The sequence below is a fragment of the Corella eumyota genome, chromosome 5 (assembly GCF_963082875.1).
Source record: "Corella eumyota chromosome 5, kaCorEumy4.1, whole genome shotgun sequence".
NCBI classification, from domain to species: domain Eukaryota; kingdom Metazoa; phylum Chordata; class Ascidiacea; order Phlebobranchia; family Corellidae; genus Corella; species Corella eumyota.
This window is the reverse complement of record NC_137494.1, coordinates 8355528-8375682: the sequence shown is the minus strand read 5'-3', so window position 1 is coordinate 8375682 and position 20155 is coordinate 8355528. Positions and strand designations below refer to the sequence as shown.

Here is a 20155-nt window from a genome sequence, read left to right as displayed (position 1 = left end):
GTCTTATTTAAGAATCTATTTTATGTTTTTTTAAACAAGGCTTATAAAAAAATGGTTTATACATAAAGTTAAGTAACACAACTAAAAATTTAAAATAATAGAATACCATGTGTCTTACGTGGTCTTGCAGCTTAGCAGTAAAGTCTTAACTGTTTTTTACAATTTTTTTTGCTTCTTTACAACTGTTTTTGGCTGCTTCTAAATTATCTTCTATGATCGGGTCAGTTGCGTTATAAACTGCTGTCAGCTCTTCAACTTTTGCTCGAATGAACAAACTTACGAATGACCTCTAAAAATAAAGTAATTAACCAACAGTAAGTAAGCTTTTTCACAATCTAAAGCCATCGTGGTTTAGTGGTTTAAAATAACAAATTGTTTTACTAACTAACGACGATTTAAGCTATACAGGTAAGTACTTGTTTGTTTAATATTTCTTCTCCTAGTGCCTCAGCTTCTCGAGAAAGTTCGTCCAGATTAATTTCGGACGTTTTTACCGAACTTCCACTTTCAATGCCCTCCATAACTTCTTTGATAACTGTACTTTACTATTTAATCTAAAAAATATCTAAGGCTACAAAAACAAAGTGCTTGTTCGTTTATTATTAAGTTTGCCTTTTAAAATTATTTAAAGCTTGACAGTAGTTTTTGCGTAGGCTACTTGCTAGAGCGCATTAAGCCAAATTAAATCAACTATTTTTTAGGAAAAATCTCAAACAATTTGCTGAGTGGTATTACAATATATTGCCTATGACGTGAGCGTACATTCTTATTGACGTGAAAATTTACAAATTTTCCTTATATCCCAAAATTTGTAGGCTACCGTTTTTTAGTATTTGTCGCGGTGACTCCACGCATCGACCTTAACCTTAGGCTACGTTGGTTGAAAAATGAAACAGTTAATAAGACCTTACTAAAATTAATTTTCCGAAAACTGTTTAAAATAAAATAGTATACTATTCATTCATATATTTAGTTAATAGTAGATTAGAAATTAATTTGCCTTACCACAAAACTATCAAAGCTAGAGGCGCCTTTGTAAGGTTAAAACTTAAGCACGCGGCGTAACTTCGGCGTGCAACATGTGAGTTGAAACGTAAAATGTTACGTCATAAACATTTGCTAATGTTTAACTTTCATCTGTTTGTTAACCCGGCGTAGTTCTGAACTTTAGTCACAGCTAGCAATTTAAAAGAATTTATTTTAAAAGTGCAAACTCATGCTTTGTAATATAACCTTTTTATGGCAGGAACCTATTTAATAAGGAGTTTGACTATCTGCAATTTATTTGTAGTAATAATAAATGCTTCGTGTGCTTGTTATGAGATCTGAAAAATCCATACGTCGTATTAAACGACTCACAGGAATTTTGGATGATAAAAATAGAAGTTTAATATTAGCAAGAAATAAACATGGTATGACTTTTTTTTAAAAATGTGGTTAATTTGCAAAACAAGTTGTTAAATATAAAAATCAAAAGTTTAAAATTCTTTATAAATTTGTCTGTTTGTGCAAATTAAATCAATCAAAACCCTTAACAGCTTAAATAAGAAATTAAACTTCTTTAAATTTTGGTTTATTTAAGATGGATTTGTATCAATTGGAGGTACACAAGTTCCAGTTTCAACTCCAACTAACCCAGAATATGTTCCTTTTTCATTTGGTAACTCAATAATTTAATTATCAGATTATTAAATAAAATAGAACAATTTATACAATTTTAAATAAATAGAATACTTATGACTTATTTTTATTTAAAACTAATACATTAGATGCTTATTTAGCAATCTAATTTTAAGTATATTACAATGTTAGGTAAACAAAAATTTATTTAATATTTGATTTTTTTTTAGAATAATTTAGAATTTTTTGTTTATATAACATTGTTTATCTTTTCTAAACAGTTTCCGACAGTAAAGAACTACCTCAGTCTGTCATCAGACATTTAAAATGGATGGCCCAAAAAGATTTATTGGGTCAAGATATTTTTTTAATCGGGCCTCCGGGACCTTTAAGAAGAGTAATAGCTATGCAATATTTAGTAAGTAATAATTTATTTTAAATAGCCTATAACATTTAATTATAAATTAAAACAAAATTTAAAAGTTAAACAAAAATAAAAAAAACAATGTTACTATAAGTGCTTACACAACACATGTTATTTATTTTACCAAATGTAGCAATATTGCAACTTAAAATGATACTTATTTTAAATCATATTATTTTATTTCCAGGAGTTAACCAGAAGAGAAGCAGAATATATTTCACTATCGAGGGACACAACAGAAAGTGACCTTAAACAAAGAAGAGAAATGAAAAATGGGACATCATTTTATATTGATCAAGTAAAACAAAATTAGGACGATTTTTTTTATTTTTTTAAATTTTTTCTGTAAACAGAATATATTATATAAATCTACAACAGGAGATTTTTATTAATAAATTGTTTATGATAGTTTCATATTTTAGTTAGCTTTTAAAAGTGTCGCATTCATTTACTTATATGCTGGTAATTTGTAACATATATTGGTATATTAGTTTTGCATAGAAAAAAAACAAAACTTTAAATTGATAAATTAAACAAGACACACATACACTGGGAATTTAATCTTGGACTGTTAGTTTTGTAATGATTCAATTCAAATTTGGTTATTTATCCAATATTTTACATACAACTTTATTTTTAGTGTGCAGTTAGAGCTGCTATTGAAGGTAGAGTTCTTATTTTGGAGGGAGTCGAAAAGGCAGAAAGAAATGTTTTACCCGCACTTAATAATCTACTTGAAAATCGAGAAATGCAATTAGACGACGGCCGATTTTTAATGCACCATAAACGCTATGATGAATTATTAAATGTAAGGAAAGCAGAAAACATCTTGATTACTAATCATATTTTCAAAATTATATGTGCCCAGATTTATTTATTAAACTATTTATGCAACATTGCTTATGATATTTGTTTTTTTATTTTTTGTTTTGTAAGGTTATTACATAAATTTTTTTTGATATATATTTTTAAAAAAACTCACAACAATAGGATAAGTTTTTATTTATTTTTGTTAATATTAAGATTTAATTTGTTATAATTTAACAGTACTGGTATTGAAATAATGCAACAAAAAATAAGACATTTTAAATCGAAATTTTATGCCATATTTATTGATTTATTTTAAACTAGATAACAATAATAGCTATGTATTATAATTATTATTTTTATGTCATTGTAATTATTTAACAGGAACACTCGAAAGAAACATTAGACAAATGGCAACTTGTCCGAGTAAGTGACCGGTTTCGAGTTTTTGCTCTCGGTCTTCCTGTGCCAAGATATAGGGGACATCCCCTTGACCCCCCACTGAGGTCACGGTTTCAGGCTAGAGATGTTTATCATCTGGCTTTTAGTGTAAGTTTCAAATTTATAAAAGATTTGTAACTCTATGTTTTGTCATTTTTTACCAATTTTTAAAAGCCCTATAGCTTAAGTTTAGTTAATCATCTTTAACATTTTTTAAATTGATTTAAAAGTCTGATGTCGTTTTGGCCAAAAAAACGTCATTTGTTTAATAAAAGTTTTCCTTTGGTATAAAAGAACTTTGATTTTTAAATGATAAAATCTGAATATAATTTATGCTTACCAATTATTGCCTTTATATCTAACGCAACATAATTATCATTTTTTTAAATCTAGGATCAATTAGAATCTTTATATACTCAAGCCCCATCTACTGATTCCCACCTACTAGCACAAGTATTATCATGTGGAAGTACATTGGTAACTGATGAATCTGCTCATTTAGGTTTACCTGACTTTCCGTTAGACAATTTAAGTCGCGCTGTATCTGTAGTAGAAAAGGTAGAAGATTCTTTTTTTTAGACATTAAAAGGCATTATTCACTTGTTCCCTTTTTTAAAGGCAGAAATAAGTTAACATGTAAAAGGTTAATAACGCTGTACAAATTAAACTGGAGGCACTTTTATCACCATTAAGTTGACTTTTGCAGTATTGTGATTGTTAAACTGCTGCAATTTTATTAACATGTCATATTAATTTGAGCATAGAGGAATTACTGTTGATAGCTTAACCAAAGTTGATATGAAAGCAGTGGAAACAAACCCAGAATCTTAGGTTGCAATGCCTAGTTTTCTAAACTGTTTTGGTGTTTTGCTAGTTATTTTCTTACTTATCCTAAAAATAGCTGGCATTCTAATACACAACTATAATACTAAACTACATGATACTGGTCAACATTTTTGGTGTAAGGTATTAGTTTTAGAATAACTTAATTATAGTTTATATATATTATATGCACATTAATTAAGCCAGATTTAATTGCATTTAGGTACCTGGTTATCCCACATCAAGTTTAATGTCAAGGTTATATCCTTACAAGTTATTATTAAACAAAGAGGGACTTCAAGCTGTAGAAGATGCTTATCAGGTTGTTTTATGTTATCTAGCCTATTTAGAAATTTTTTTTTCTTGTAAAATTTTAAAATAAATTAAAATTAACGGTTTTAATAAAAACTTTTTTGTTTAATTTATTTTTAAACTATCTTATTTTAAACCGTATTTATTGGCTGTTAATTTTTTTTATTCAAACATGTATAATATAATATAAGGTAGCCTATATTATATTTTGTTTTATTGTTTGGCATTTAGAAATTTGAAATTCCCTTGAATTCTAGTGATATAGGTTTAAAATTGGAGTCAATTAATATTAATAAAACAAACCAAAAAGCTGAGGCTACCATAACATTAAACAACAACAAGCACAAAATAGAGGTAAAAAAATTTTTAAATCATAATGTAAAAAAAATTCTTTTGTAAATATTTAGTTTTATTGTAGGCTAATTTAGTGACTGAATAACATTTGAATAATTAATTAATTATGTTTTTAAGCAAATCATTACTTAAAATTGAAATAAAACAAAATTTCTTATTTATTTTTGTAAAACTGGTGTTTCTATATATTTTTAAAAACCACTTTAAATTACCAATTTTAAGGTACCATGTGGTAACCATCATATACAACAACAACAAAACGCGAAAGACCAATTTGTGGCAACTAGTTACCACCATCATTTATTAGCTGACATGCTGTTAACTCACTCTACTATGGATATGTGCATTATAGGCGGAAGGGTAAGAGATTAATTGTTAATCTGGTTGTCAACATATTTTGATAAATGAGAATAATGTCGTTGTATCTAAGATTATGGTAAACTAAGGTCATTGTATTTTTTGTTGCTGATGGTATATTCATTTTTGTTTGTTTATTTTTTTCCTATGTTTAATAAAGTATTTCAAAACTTAAATAAAAGTAAAATGCCTAACATGTTTCTTAAACTATTTTGGTAATATTGTAATTAACTTTTTAGGAACTTTTTTTATTATTCTAAATTTAAAGTGTATATTTCAATATTAGAAAACAATTTTGCCAGTTTATGTTTATAATGCCTGTGATATAATCTATGTTTCATTTGTCGTAAATGACTAAAAACTATTTTATTTCTTTAAATATAAAGGGGCATTTCTCATAGAGGGGTTAGTGTGAAAGGGTGTTAATAGAAAAAGACTTATTGTTGGTAAAATGTCATTTTTAATCGTATGGTTTACAGTCAAATGATTTTTAAACAAATACCTGTAACTTGTTCAGTAAAAAAATTTTTGACAGGGTTGCGGTAAAAGTATCGTGGTTCGTGAATTTGCCAAACTCTTTCATTATAGAACTGAACCAGTTCTCATGTACCAAGACATGACTGCACGTGATTTACTTCAGCAACGTTATACCTTGCCCAATGGGGACACCATGTGGAGACTTTCGCCTCTCATGCAAGCAGCCCTAGAAGGAGGTTTGGCCGTCTTGGATGGGTTAAATCGGGTGAATCCCGGGACCCTGTCAATATTACAAAGGTGAACTCAAAAAGCATTTTTTTTTAATTAAAGATTGTTTGTCGAATAAATTTATTTAATAAATTATTTTTAATTTAGATTGGTCCACGATCGTGAAGTAACGTTACATGATGGAACAAGGTTAATCAGGCACGACAAATATGACGCAATGAAAGAAAAACTTGAAATCAGTGATAAGGATATGAAAAAGAAGTAAAATTTAATAAAACTTCAACACCCCCCCTTTTTTTTCTCACTAAAAAAATAATTTTTTTCAAGATCTGTGTTTCGAATTCACCCTTCATTTCGCATCATTGCACTTGCAGAACCTCCTAAACCTGGCTCTCCAGCTCAACAATGGTTAAATCCAGAGTTGTTGACATTATTTTTCTATCACCACATGGAGCCTCTGAGCATACATCATGAAATGGAAATTATAAAAAATCTGGTGATTTTTTTATATTAAATAATTTGAACAAAAATTTATAAACAAAAACATTTTTTCCATATGTTTTAAAATGTGAATAAATGGATTTTTTCCAAAGGTGTTTGACAGTTATATCCTTAATGTTTTTTATTTTGGGTTTAATTACTTAAAAAAAAAAAACTAAAAGTATGCTCCATGATTTGACTGCAAATCTTTCACAAAACTAAAGCTAGAACAATTTTTAAAAAAATATTTATTTTATAACATTTTGTTTGTTTTGTTTAAGGTACCTAACCTTAAATCCTCTGAAATAAATGGACTTCTTCAGTTATGCCAAAAACTTCGTACGTCCAAGGATTCAAACTCGCAATCCTTAGCTGCTTCCTTATCAACCAGGCAACTGCTTAGAATTTCTCAGCGTTTAGCAGTTTCCGATAATGTGAAAAGAAAAGAATTGGTATCTTATGCTGTCCATAAAGCTTGTTTATCAAGGTAACTTTATTAAAATGTTGTTACAATTTTCTTTTCAAATTAACGTAAAATTTTTAAATAAATAGCATTTCTAATACAACTAAATTAAACTTTCGAAATTTCTATTTTAGATTTTTTTACCACTGTTTTATTATTAAGCTTTTGGTTCATTTATTTTAAGTTGAATTATGTTTTTTAATTCTATGTTTTTGAGCTTGAACTTGCTAAACAAAAATTATTTTAGTCCATTTTGTAAAATTTACTGATTTCTGTTATGTTTTTATAACCTTCAGGGGGCTTACCTAATTTTCCATTGCTTTTGTGATTTGTGTTCTCTAATTTTCTAATTTTATTTTGTGTTTAGATTTCTACCTCAATTAGCTAGAACCTCACTCTCTAGTTCATTGGAGAAAAGTAGTTTACCACCTGACCCCTTTCCAGTGAAAAATCTAACTCTGAAAGACATTTCATGTAAACCTTATTTTAAAATTATTTTTTAAGTGTTAAACATATATAAAATAGGGCAAGTTTTTTTTTAAGTTGTTAAAAAAAAACTTAAACTTTATTATTTTCGACAAATATTTTAGTTTACCCCTGTTTTTATAATTTTCACAGCACTTTTATTTTAATATTCTTTTTAAATGCTATTTTTATGTGATAATAAAAATTATCTTACATTTTCCTTTTATACTATACCAGGTGAAATCAAAGATGGAGTCCTTAAAATAGGAACAGCATCCTGTCAAGTATATAGGGAAGAAGAAAAAACAGAAATAGGAGCATCAGCGGCAAAGGTTCCTCATGTTTTGTTCTATGACAACGCCCAACATCTCTCTGTCATGCAAGATATGTTACAGGATTATGTGTTGGGAGAACACATTTTACTGGTTGGAAATCAGGTAAAATGTTTTGGTAATATCAATTTTTTTTGTTTTGTGATTTTTTTATGATTTTTTTATCTGAGATGTGGAAAGGCTTACCTTACATAGTGTTACAATGGTGTGCTCATTTACCTACTTTTAAATGGACTTTGGCAGTTTGAAAAAAATACTGACCATAATTGCATAATAATTATTCTGCTACAAGGTTATATATTTTTTTACCAAAATATTACAATTTCTATTAATTTGTTTAAGGGTGTTGGTAAAAACAAGATTGTTGACAGATTTTTGCATCTTTTAAACAAACCAAGAGAATATTTGCAGCTTCACAGGTTAGTGAATTGTTAATCAATGCAATGAATATTGTTGTCAATCGTCTAAAGGTTTTAATAAAGCTTTTTACAGTTTATGCAATATTAAAATTAGTTTAAATTTGTTCCACTTTTAAAAATATATATTTTTTTTTTTTTTTTTTTAAACAGAGACACTACTGTTCAGAGTCTAACCGTGCAGCCAACAGTGCGTGACGGCATTGTGGTCTATGAAGATTCAGCATTAGTGCGAGCTGCAAGATTGGGGCATGCACTAGTGGTTGATGAAGCAGACAAGGCACCAACTTATGTCACATGCGTGTTAAAAGCCCTACTCGAAAGTGGGAGGGCGACGTTGGCCGATGGAAGAAAAATTGTGACAGGTAAAATTATTTCTTAAAAAATACACAAAAAAATTTATAAGAAAAAATTAACAAAAAATTTTGATGCAGATCCGGCAGAATTGGCAAACCTCTCCTCCTCTACTTTGACCAAAGAAGTCATTCTCATGCATCCGGATTTCCGGATGTTTGTTCTTGCCAACAGGCCGGGATTTCCCTTTTTGGGAAATGACTTTTTCGGGGTTATGGGTAAGTAAATACAGGATTGAAAAAATTGTTTCTTGATATTTCTTTTTAAATAACACTAACATAATATTTTTTATATACGGTTTTATTCAATTTTTAAAATAATATCAAAACACAATAAACCTTGGTTATTCTTTTAAAAGTTTTTGCATGACTATAATATGAAACTAGATTTTTAATGAATGATAAATTTGTAACTATTATTTTTTAATGTAGAAAACCTGACTTAGCCTTAACATTGGTTACCAAGACCCAGTGTCAAGTTTACTTTGGAGGTTTTAGAATGTTATTGATTATAATGGCCTAATAGTTCACTTGTTTATAGCACTTTACTTAAGGGTGCTACAGAAGCAGTGGTAATCAAACTAAAGATATTCTACAGTGAACCAAGTGTTTTAATCCATACACCATGCTACCAGATTTACAATATCAAGTTAAAATATAAAATTAACTTTAGTAATAAAATACTTGTTTTGTTTTAGGTGATGTGTTTAGTTGTCATGCAGTGGACAACCCAAGTATTAGTTCTGAGTTAGATATGTTACGCCAGTATGGCGAAAACGTGCCTGAATCATCACTTAAAAAATTGGTTGCGGCATTTGGAGAAATGAGAGATATGGCAGATAGGGGATTGATTTCTTATCCTTACTCAACAAGGGAAGTGGTCAATATTGTAAAACATTTGGAGGTAAATGATTTTTGTTTTATTTTATGATTATTATTTAGTATGTTTAAATTTAAATATTGTAATATCACTCTTCACGTAAAATAACTTTTTTATTTTTCTGCATTGTCTTAACTTGCATATGTCAATTGAATTAGTATTTTGTAATTGTTTTCAAACTTTTGTTGATATTTTGGTAAGTACATTGTTATCTAGAACAAGTCTTTTGGTATCTTCTTTTTGTGTTTATCTTTAATCAAAGTAACGTGTATTTCTATAAGTAGCGGGTTTATGGTTAACTTAAGTCTTATACGTTTATATCACTTTTTAATAATTTAGCAACAATAAAGTAAATTTTTTATTTCAAGTCCAAGGTTTTGAAGTTAATCCTTTATGCTTGCGATAATTTACCCGCACATCTCAAACAGCATTTTTTTTATATTTAAGGCCTATATATATATATAATATATATCATTTACTAAACTTTATTATTAAATAAATAATTTTTTTTATTTATTTTAGCAATTTCCCAAAGAAGGACTTGCCAATGTTGTTAGAAACGTTTTTGACTTTGATGCATATAGTAAAGAAACAAAAGAACAAATTTCGTCTGTTATGCATAAACATGGAATACCTATCGGAGCAAAACCTCATGATGTTAGGCTTTCTAAACCGTAAGAAAGAAATCATTTTTTAAATACCCATTTGTCGTAAAATTTTGCTAGGAAAAAAAACAATATTAATTAAACTATTAATTATATACTAAATACTGCTTAAGCTACAATTTAAGTGAAATATGTTAAAATTTGCTATATAATAATTTTTTTAATTCAGAAAGGTACAAATATAAAATTATTTATTATGAATTTTTGCATCGATTTTTCTTTCTAATTTAAGTGTTTTTTTTACTTTTTAGTCCTGCAAAAAAAAATTTAAATCAATTTTACTCAATTTTTATTTTTTCAATACTATAGTCATGACAATTGTTTAAATAATGTTAATGCTATGCAATAAAAAAATAAACAATCACGAAAATTTGTGATATTTATTTGCAGGCCTAGAAAGTAAAAAAGACGTTATTGTATTGCTTTAGTTAGCTGTAATAGATGTATTTTAATAAAAAAATTTAGTAAATACCAAATAAAATTATTAAGTTGTCATTTAGTCTTTAAATTTATTTGTTTTTTTTTCTGTTAAAATTAAAAAAAAAAAACATTTAGTTTAGCTTTAGGTGGACCAAAGTTAAGTGGATATTGGAACAAAAATAATAAATCAACCAAAATTTGTGATATTTCACCAGAGAGAGTTTCAGTTAAGGTAATTATTCTTTTCCAGTTGAAGACTGCATGATTGGTTGGTTACCATTAAATATTGTTTAACAAATATTAGTCATTGGTGATTTATTTATGCATTACAAACAGGATTTTCTTTTATATAGAAAATGTATAACTTTACCAGTATAGGCCCAACAAAAATCTGTTTATGGAATGGACACATTTCTGAAATTTAAAAATTATAACTTTATTTTCAATAAAACTTAAATAAAAAATTTGTTTAGAAATTAAGGGCAATTTTCTAAAGGGGTTAAGGTAAAAAGGGTTAATCTCTTGTCAAATGTCTTTATTTTTTAAGTAATTGTTAGTATAATGTCTACTTGGTAGAATGGTTTTAAGTAATCTTTCACTAATTCAAATTAAGCAAGCTTTTTTACCTTTAGTTTATTTCTTATGTTTTATAAGATTTTATAAGACTATAACATAACATGTTATGTTATAGTCTTATTACAGTCTTCATATAATTGTGTAATTTTTTTATTTTTGAACTTGCAGGGTCCTGTTTACTTACAAGTGCAAAACTATGAAATAGAAAGAACATTGGATCGTGGTTTAGATTTTTCTGAGCAATCAGCTCACTGGAATTTACCTCAATTTTTTCAAACCAGTATTGTCACTGACATAGATGTTGATAAAGGTGTGTTGTTTAATTTTTTTTTCGGTTTATGTATCTTTATTCTTAAATGTTGGAAGGCTGACTGTAAGGTTTAACATAGGGTTACTTTTATTACTCTGACCTAAACTAGAGTTGCCATGGGCAGTGTTATTATTAAATACAAAAGAATGTTTTGTTATGACATCAGTATGGATCGAACCTATGACCTCATACTGATTTTTTATAATTTAAATACCATTAATAAAAACAAAATAAAAAGAGGCAAAAATTAAAAAAAAAATTTAGTGATAACTAGATTAGCAGAATTTGACTTAAAATATGCTAAAATTATTAAGTTTTATAGCCCAATAATAGGGTATAACATTGTGTAGTAACGTCATCTTATTTTTTTTTGCATTAAACATGCAACTTTTCATTGTTGCATTAAATATGCCACTTTTAACTAATATTTGTCCATGGTAATTTACCCAAGTTCTACAATTGTTTTTTTATTTTGTAGGCTTATAATGTGCACATTGTCTACTGAGTTCCATATTAAGATATATCTTTTATGCTCAATTTTTTTATATATTTAGTCACGAACACAATTTATGCCACTTCGGTCAACACGTCATCATTGTTTATCAAAGAAAACAACAGTGAGATTGTTAAATACATTGACCTCTACGATGTACTTCCAAATGCAGGTGTGATGTTACAAGCTAACATCAAAATTGCTCCACTAGGAAGACCTTTACGTGGACAAGTTGTATTGTTCGAGGAAAAGGTGTTTTTTTAGTTTTATTTAAAAAAATTTTTGTTTGTGTTTAATTTTATTCTTTGGCTGGTCACTATTACATTACTTATTGTAGGATGCTTGCAACATATGTTTGTCTGTGCTAATTTATTTGTGCACCACAAACAATATTTATTTTTATTTTGAAGTTCTAAGCTCTGCCATGAACATGAAATTTAAGCAACAAGTCTGACTTAGTTATTCTTTAAAAACCCATTTTTTATCATTTTTGATCCAAAAAAAATAAAAATTTATGTTTTTTTAGAGCAATTGTATTCTTATTATTGATGGAATAACAGGGGTGGTTCGACGTCTTGTAATACCTGGCATGGAAGAAATTAAAGAAAATAAACCATTTTTCAAAAGGGTTTCTGCTGTTGATGCCCAGGCCAATACCTCCCAATATAGAATGTGCAAAGAGTTGGCTGAAGATTTTTGCTCGGTTGTGTTTTATGAAAAAAATGGGTAAGTCTCAAATATTGTTAAAATTCTCAATTTTATTAGGTAAGCTTTTTTGCTAAAAATGCCTTTTTTAAGTATTTTTTTAATTTTTATTTTTAAATTTTAAATAACTCATCCATTTTTGAATGTTTTTTTGAATCTTTTTTTGATATGATTTGTAAATTTCTTATTCAAAATTCTTGCAAAATGGTTTAAAATATTTTTTTGGGCTTTTTTTCTATATATACATAGCTTTTTTATTTTAGATGTAGTTTATATTTTAAGTTATACTGAAAACCATCCTTATATATTTATTGTAGGGGTCAATTGTTCCATGTTAATGTAGCTGAAGGATTGGCACATAGTATAAATGTTTCTATTAAATTGGAAGATGTTCATATTACCTCACATGACAAGTGGTTATTAACTGAATTAGATACTAACAGGTAATTATACTAAGTTAAAGGTTTAGCTATTAATGTTGATTATTTAAACATAATATTAAATAATATGTATGTCTATTAAATTGTTGTAGTTTCAGTAAAATTTTATTCATTTAGTTTTTTATCAAGTTTGTTTATGTAACTGTACGTGCATTGTCTAATCATACGAAGAAGATGCTGTTTTGTAAACCTGAAAATAGGCTGTTAACAATTTACTTCTGAATTCTATAATATAAATTTTTTATATATTAGAAAATTTTTGTTACAAAAATCGAATGATGACCTTATGTTACCTGATCAACTGATTGAAATTAAAGAGGAAGGAATAGATATGGGTTTTGGAAATGTGTCAGGTTGGCTTTAAATATATTTTTTTTGCTTTTTTTCATTTATTAATTGCCTTAAAACTACTTGTTTTCAAAACTGTGCCTTTAACTTGTAAAATAATTTGCGTGACATACCAATCATTGCACTGAGTTATGTGGCAATAGGTTTTAGGTTCGAACTAATGCAAAAGTGTACACAGTTTTATCCAGCTAGCTTAAAAGGCAGCACAACAGCACACCCCTTTCCCTAAAAGATTTTTTTTTCTTTTATTTAACCTTATAATTATAGTAAAAATATAAGAAGTCATTTTAAAATTATAACTTTTGTTTTTGTATAGGTGGTGGAATGCCAGAAAAAATTCTTGGTATCTCAACAGTTGATTTAAATGCTGGCCAACTTTCCACTACTCTGGGTCAATCTTTTGATTCGCCAAATCGAGTTTATGCAGATAAACAAAATTTTGCAAAATGTATCGTTGGATTTCCCGAACTATCAGTAAGTGTTTTGTTTTGATTTAATGCCAAAACTGTAAAATTGATAACTTTTTTATTGTTACAAAAGGACACAGAATGATATTTTTTTATTTTTTATAAAAACTTCTATTCTATCTGAAGAACTTTGCTGTTTCTTTTACCTTTTTTTAATTCTAATTTGTGATTAAATAACTTCAGGGAGTTGTAATTTAAAAGTTGTGCTTTTTTATCTTTATGTAAGTACCCTACAGCCTAACTATATTATAAACTAAATTACCCTTGTCCTGTGTTGTTTTTATCAGTTTTTAAATTATTGACTTTGTGGTATAATCAATCAGGGGTAAGTAAGGAAAGGCTAAGCTTATACAGCAAGCAGTATATAAAATTTTAAATATTAATTGGTTGAATGACTAAGACATATCACTGATTTACCATGCATTATATGTAATACTGTAACATATCTTTCTGTCATTAGTCTTATCTGAGTTTGCGTGCGACATGGTGTTAATCTTGCATCGTTGCTTTTTATTCCTAACACTGTAATTTAGATTTTTACACTTCTTTTTGTCTGGTTAAGTACTTTCTTTGAGTTTTTAACTTAATTAATGACTTATTTTGTCTGTATTGTTTATATGTTATCGTTAATGATTCAGTTATAATAAGGTTAACAAAAATATTGAAAACTGATTAAACAAAACACTTAATATATTTCATTATTGTAACAATATCTTTAATTATTGTTTAGACAAATGAGATATATGCCTACCCACGTACAATATCTGATTCCAGCAACGATCAAAACTTGTATGACAAAAGTAAAAACTTTTATCGAGGCTTGACCAAAATGGTCCCTCCAAGACCCCCTTGTGTGGTGCTCTCAACAGCTAATCAGGTTGTGCGGGTTGTTCCTATGAAAATTGTGCCAGATGATGCATTCGATGTTGGTCAGTAAATTTTTTTATCCACTTAAGAATAAACTGAGATTATTTTTTTAAACTGAAAATAAAACTCATTTTTAGTATTATTTATTTATATATACTCTATGTAGGATGGTCAATTACAAGACCCACACATAGGGTAACATTAGTTAACCCAACCCAGTGTCAAGTTGACTTTGGCAGTTTGAACTATTGTAGAATATAATTGCTCTATAATTAAGCTGCTAATAAAGTGTTGGCTCTGCAGGAATTCATATCATTTAAAGTACCTTAATCAAAGGCACTGCAGCATAAGAGCAGTGAGGATCGAACCCAGGACCTTATGTAGAGAAGTGTGTTCTGATTTTTTATGTAATTAAAAAAATCTGTGTATCGAAAAAAATTTATTGTATTAGAATAAATGCTATTTTAAGTACAAAAAAAAATAAAATAAAATACTATTTGAACGAAAAAATTTTATTTATTTTAATATTTTTCTTATTTTTTGACATCTTTGTTATTTTTAGGTATGAGACCAGGTACAAGTGATTATTGTTTAGAGGTTGTTGATCTTGCATACCAAAAATTAAAATTTATTCCATTACCTCCGTAAGTTTGTGAAATTTTTTACAATAAAATCATTTTAAATCAGCATTTAAAAAAAATATCTAATAAATACAAAAAATTATGGTCACAGGCCAATAGCTTTATCTCCCTATGTGTCATGGCAAAGTAGTGTGTCTGACAGTGGTTACCACCTTGCCTCTGGAGCTGAAGATACAATTGTTACTGTTGATGCTGGGGGGTAAATTTTTTTATAAAATTTTTTTTTTATCTTTATACTAAATTTTGTTTGATTTGTTGAACTGTAAACTAAAAAAGGTAACTTAAATTAACTGTAGTATGAACAATGCAAATAAATTAATTTAAACAAAATTTTTAAATAATTTTTTGTTTTTGATATACCAAAACTACTTCAACACACTGAAATCACTTTGATATGCCAAAATTACTTTTAGATGAACTTGTTTTTAATATTCAAAAAACTGACTTTATAATATTATATCCCAGTCATATTTATAATTCAATGTTTTATAAATAATGTATTTATAATCAAATTAAAGTTATATCTTTCGATTTTTTGTTATTTTTAGCTGTGTAAGAGAATGGGAAACAGGAATGTTGAATCTTCAAAGATCGTTAAGAGAATGGAGGCAGATGATTGGTTCAGAAGATCAATATGATCACTTACAAGTATTTTAAAAACTTGTTTAATTAATCAAAATTATTAACTTTGTAGCTTAACCATTTTGTATGTTTATTATATCTAACAATAAAACACTTAAGCCATATTATTACAAGATAAACTATATGTTTAACTGACAAAAGTTTTTGTAAGCTTTATGAAAATATAAATTTTTGGACGTATTGTATTAGAAGATAAAAATAAAATTTTCTGATCTAACCTATAATAGGCTAACCTATGATTAATTTTGGACTTAAAAATAATGGTATTTTAGGCTGCAAAATTGGCAAACCTAAAATGAACAGAACCAATTATTAATAAAAACAGTTTTAATAAATATTCTTACCCTTATTTTTTAAAGATTACCACTGAGAGAGAAAGTGGAAAAGATGTTACGGCACCGAAGCATGGCAAAATTGATGCCAAGAATGCTCCACATGTTGGAGGAAACACCTGGGCTGGAGGCACTGGGGGGAGGGATACAGCTGGGCTAGGGGGCAAAGGGGGTCCCTATCGCTTAGATGCAGGACATGATGTTACTCAGGTAAATTTTTTTTAACAATTTTTTTTGTTATTTTGTTAAATTTTTGTGATGAAAAGTTATGTAAATTAAATTTACAAGTCTATTACCTGCCCTCACGGTTTTATTTTGTTTGTGGTAAGATGGTCGCGACTCACAGCCAACATATCGCACATAATAATTGGTTTGGGTACCACAGTCAAAATTCTTTTTTAAAAAGCTTTTAAATTGGACCAACATAAGTATTATCATTCACTAAGCCTTATTCTATATATATTTTTCTATTAATATTATTGAAATTAAATATTTTTTTAAACTTCTTGCTTAAATTTTAAGTAATTATTTTTAACATTACAATTTTGTTTTATGTATTTTACTGTCAATAAATAATTGTTAGCAATAAGCTTGTTTAAAAACATAGTTAGTTTTTTAATTTAAAATGATTAATTGTCCCAAAAAAATTTTTTTTTTAGATACCAGACTGGGAAAAGGAAGCAGTGCCTGAACATGTTAAAAAAGCAGCAAGAGAAATGGGCCAAAAAGCTTTCAAACAAAGGTAAATTTTTTGAATCAAAAAAAAAATAAATAAATAGCTGTTCAATTTTTTTTAAACAAATTTATTCCTATCAAAAACTATAGACAACTTTAGTAGTTTTTTTTTAAAGTTTTTTTTAAATTGACTATTTTATTTTTTTTTTTTGTATATATCTTTATCCTCGATGTGGTAAAGTCGAATGCGCGACTTAAACATAGAGTAACATCAGTTACTCTGACCCAGTCTCGAGTTGCCTGTGGCTGTTTGGGATATTATAGAGACTATAATTGCCCGATAATTATGCTGCTGATTAAGTGCTGGCTCAGCAGGAGTTCATACCGTTTATAGCGCCTTACTCAAGGGCGCTACAGCATGAGATCAGTGGGGATTGAACCCACGACCTCATGTGCGGTGTAGCAAGAGTTCTTACCACTACACCACGCTGCCGCGTTATTTTGGTAGACTTATTATTTAAATTGTCATATTAGAATATTAAAAAGCAATAGGCATACTTTGGATTATTCTATATATAGATTACAAGAAATAAAAATGAGTGAATATGATGCTGAGATGTACGAACAATTCAGTAAAGGAGTTCGAAAACAAGTTAAATCATTAAAAATTATCCTGGATAGCTTACAGGTGGTTAAAATAATTTTAACACAATATTTTATGTTAAAAAATATAAAAACTTGCTTTAATTTTAGTTACGTAAAATTTACTAAAACCACTATGGTTATTATATAAAATTAAAACCATAAAAACGGTAAAATATAATTTTATAAAATATGTTTTCTAATTTTATATTAAATTTGCCAAAAAGGCAAAAAGCAAGGAGAGGCAGTGGCAAAAACATCAAATGAACGGAGAATTGGACGACATGAAATTAATTGAAGGTTTGACGGGAGAGAAAAATATTTACAAGAGAAGGGCAGAACAGGAACCAGAGGTTTATTAATTTAAATTTTTTTTTCTAACAACTTTTTATTAAAAAATTGTATTAAGTTTGCTTTTTATAGTTTATGTTAGCTAGAATATATTTTAAATTCTTTCAAAAAAATTATAAAATTTACTCTTTAACATAAAATTGGTATTATTTTACTTACATTTCAAATTTAAGCTAAATTAAAGCATTATTTTTTAAATTATTTAAATTAAATTTTTTTTTTAATATACCATGTTTATTAATTGCCCCTTAAACACTTGTTTTATATATTACTTTATAGCCTGGAAGTCCACAGGAAAAACCAAAGCGATTAAAAGTGGTTGTTGATGTTAGTGGAAGTATGTACAGGTAAGGAAATATAATCTTAAATTTGTTTATTCACGCAATGACCCTTAATATTATAAAAAAATTTATAAATATTTTTCAGGTTTAATGGATTAGATAGCAGGTTAGAACGCACTATGGAGGCAGCTTGTATGGTAATGGAGGCTTTTGAGAATTACAAAGAAAAATTTAAGGTGCTCTAACAAAATGTTATCTATATTTACTATGTTTATTAATAATTGTTAAATATACTGCTAAAAGTATGTTTTGATTTTAAATAAAAAGTGATTTTTTAAGTGAAAAGTGGGTAAATAAATTTGCATTATTTGAAAATAAATTTTTTCCTAGAAATTGTTGTGTAAAATAAACTTTTTTCTGGCAAAAAAAATTTGCTGAAGTTGTTAAACTATTTATTACCTGCTTACATTCATATTCTGGTATATAACATAGCTATGATCTTAAAAAAATAAAACTTTAATTTAGTATGAAATTTGGGGTCACTCTGGTGATGGGATTGACATCCCACTTGTCACATACGAAAAACCTCCGACCAATAATAAAGAGAGATTGGAAGTTATGAAAACCATGCATGCGCATGCACAATTCTGTATGAGTGGTGATCATACCTTGGAAGCTATCAAGCATGCTGTTAAGGTAAAAATTTATTGTTAGATTGATGTTACTATTGTCATTGTTTGTAAACATTGATTTAGGATGGTTTCTAGGCAATTTGTACTGGGGTATATCCAAACTAGTGTCTGGTCAATTCGTATTTGCAATGCGTAACCCTTTGTACAACCCAGGCGCATATATGTGCCGAATCGGTATACTAACCGGTATATTTTATTTAGAAAATCAAAGACGAAGAAGGAGATGAGTATTTTGTTGTTCTGTTAAGTGATGCCAATTTAGATCGCTACGGAATTAAACCCTCACAAGTTACTGATGCATTAAATGCAGATGATGAAGTCAGTGCTTTTGTGTTGTTTATCGGCTCTCTTGGTGACCAGGCAGAAAGGTAATAACATAGTTAATTTTTTTTTTTTTTTTTTGTAATTTAAATTTTTTTTATCTATCGTTTACAAAAATAACAATTTTTACTGCATTAAAAGTTTTTTTTAATTTTAAAAAAAAATTACAGTTTGCTTAGCATAAAAGATAGATGTAATATGAGATACTAAAATTACAAAGTTTGGGAAAATTAATTTTTCAGATATATTTATGTTTTTAAATTTTTCATTAGAATAAAATATTTTTTTAGATTAAAGAAACAATTACCCTCTGGTAGATCATTCGTTTGTTTGGATACAAAAAATATTCCGCAAATTTTACAACAAATCTTCACTTCCTCAATGCTTATCTAAATACATAGGTCAAATTATTTTTAATGTGGTATGGCTTGTCGTTTTTCTTATGGCAAGGTTTCACATTACCATAAATTTATCTGGGTATTTTTGTGTCTAATTGGTAAACTAATCTTTTGAACTATCTTTGTGGCATTGTTTGGTTATAAACCTGTTTTGGAATTTTTAGCATAGTTTATAATGGTATTGGCCCATTTTATCGAAAATCATTTGACCGAATTGACAATTTCCCGATAATTTGTTATATAACAAAAGAAGTAAAAATAAAATCCAATATGCTCTATTGACACCGGTGTTCTGGTATTATTAAATGATGTGTGATTTTTCTAATTAATCAGTGTTAACTCTAATTAAATAGTTTTAAAATACAATTATGTAAATTTTTTTTAATTTTAGTAAATTGTTTATGTATTTATTTTAAATTTTTTTATGCAAAACTTTTAAATCAAGAAATTAATTAAACTAAATTTATTTAATAAACAAAATCTGTTTCGAAAGTATTTTATTATTTTTGAGTGTATTAATGGTTAATATGATTATTTAACAGTATATTAAGTTCAATATTAAATCTTTAATATTGAAACCAAAATATGGTAAACAAACTAGCATTTATTACAAAAAAATTCAATTCGATTTAATAATCTTTATATTGTAATAGATGTA

At 27.7% G+C, this 20155-nt stretch overlaps 1 protein-coding gene across 1 annotated transcript; it reads left to right on the top strand.

Moving 5' to 3' along the window:
- Positions 1 to 1252: 1252 nt before the first annotated feature.
- LOC145753295 (von Willebrand factor A domain-containing protein 8-like) lies at positions 1253 to 19924 on the top strand. The gene is made up of 41 exons (XM_082569704.1): positions 1253 to 1412; positions 1583 to 1660; positions 1902 to 2038; positions 2232 to 2342; positions 2685 to 2852; positions 3236 to 3400; positions 3686 to 3850; positions 4338 to 4436; positions 4658 to 4780; positions 5003 to 5140; positions 5673 to 5911; positions 5990 to 6103; positions 6170 to 6338; positions 6604 to 6809; positions 7153 to 7259; positions 7488 to 7687; positions 7925 to 8001; positions 8152 to 8363; positions 8433 to 8570; positions 9050 to 9255; positions 9754 to 9905; positions 10452 to 10548; positions 11061 to 11202; positions 11757 to 11947; positions 12222 to 12421; positions 12718 to 12843; positions 13093 to 13193; positions 13505 to 13662; positions 14386 to 14584; positions 15085 to 15166; positions 15255 to 15362; positions 15712 to 15811; positions 16165 to 16347; positions 16797 to 16879; positions 17392 to 17500; positions 17682 to 17807; positions 18085 to 18152; positions 18232 to 18322; positions 18612 to 18782; positions 18980 to 19146; positions 19390 to 19924. The coding sequence occupies exons 1-41, from the start codon at positions 1301 to 1303 to the stop codon at positions 19490 to 19492; spliced, it is 5721 nt and encodes a 1906-aa protein (XP_082425830.1). The 5' UTR covers positions 1253 to 1300; the 3' UTR covers positions 19493 to 19924.
- Positions 19925 to 20155: the final 231 nt, after the last annotated feature.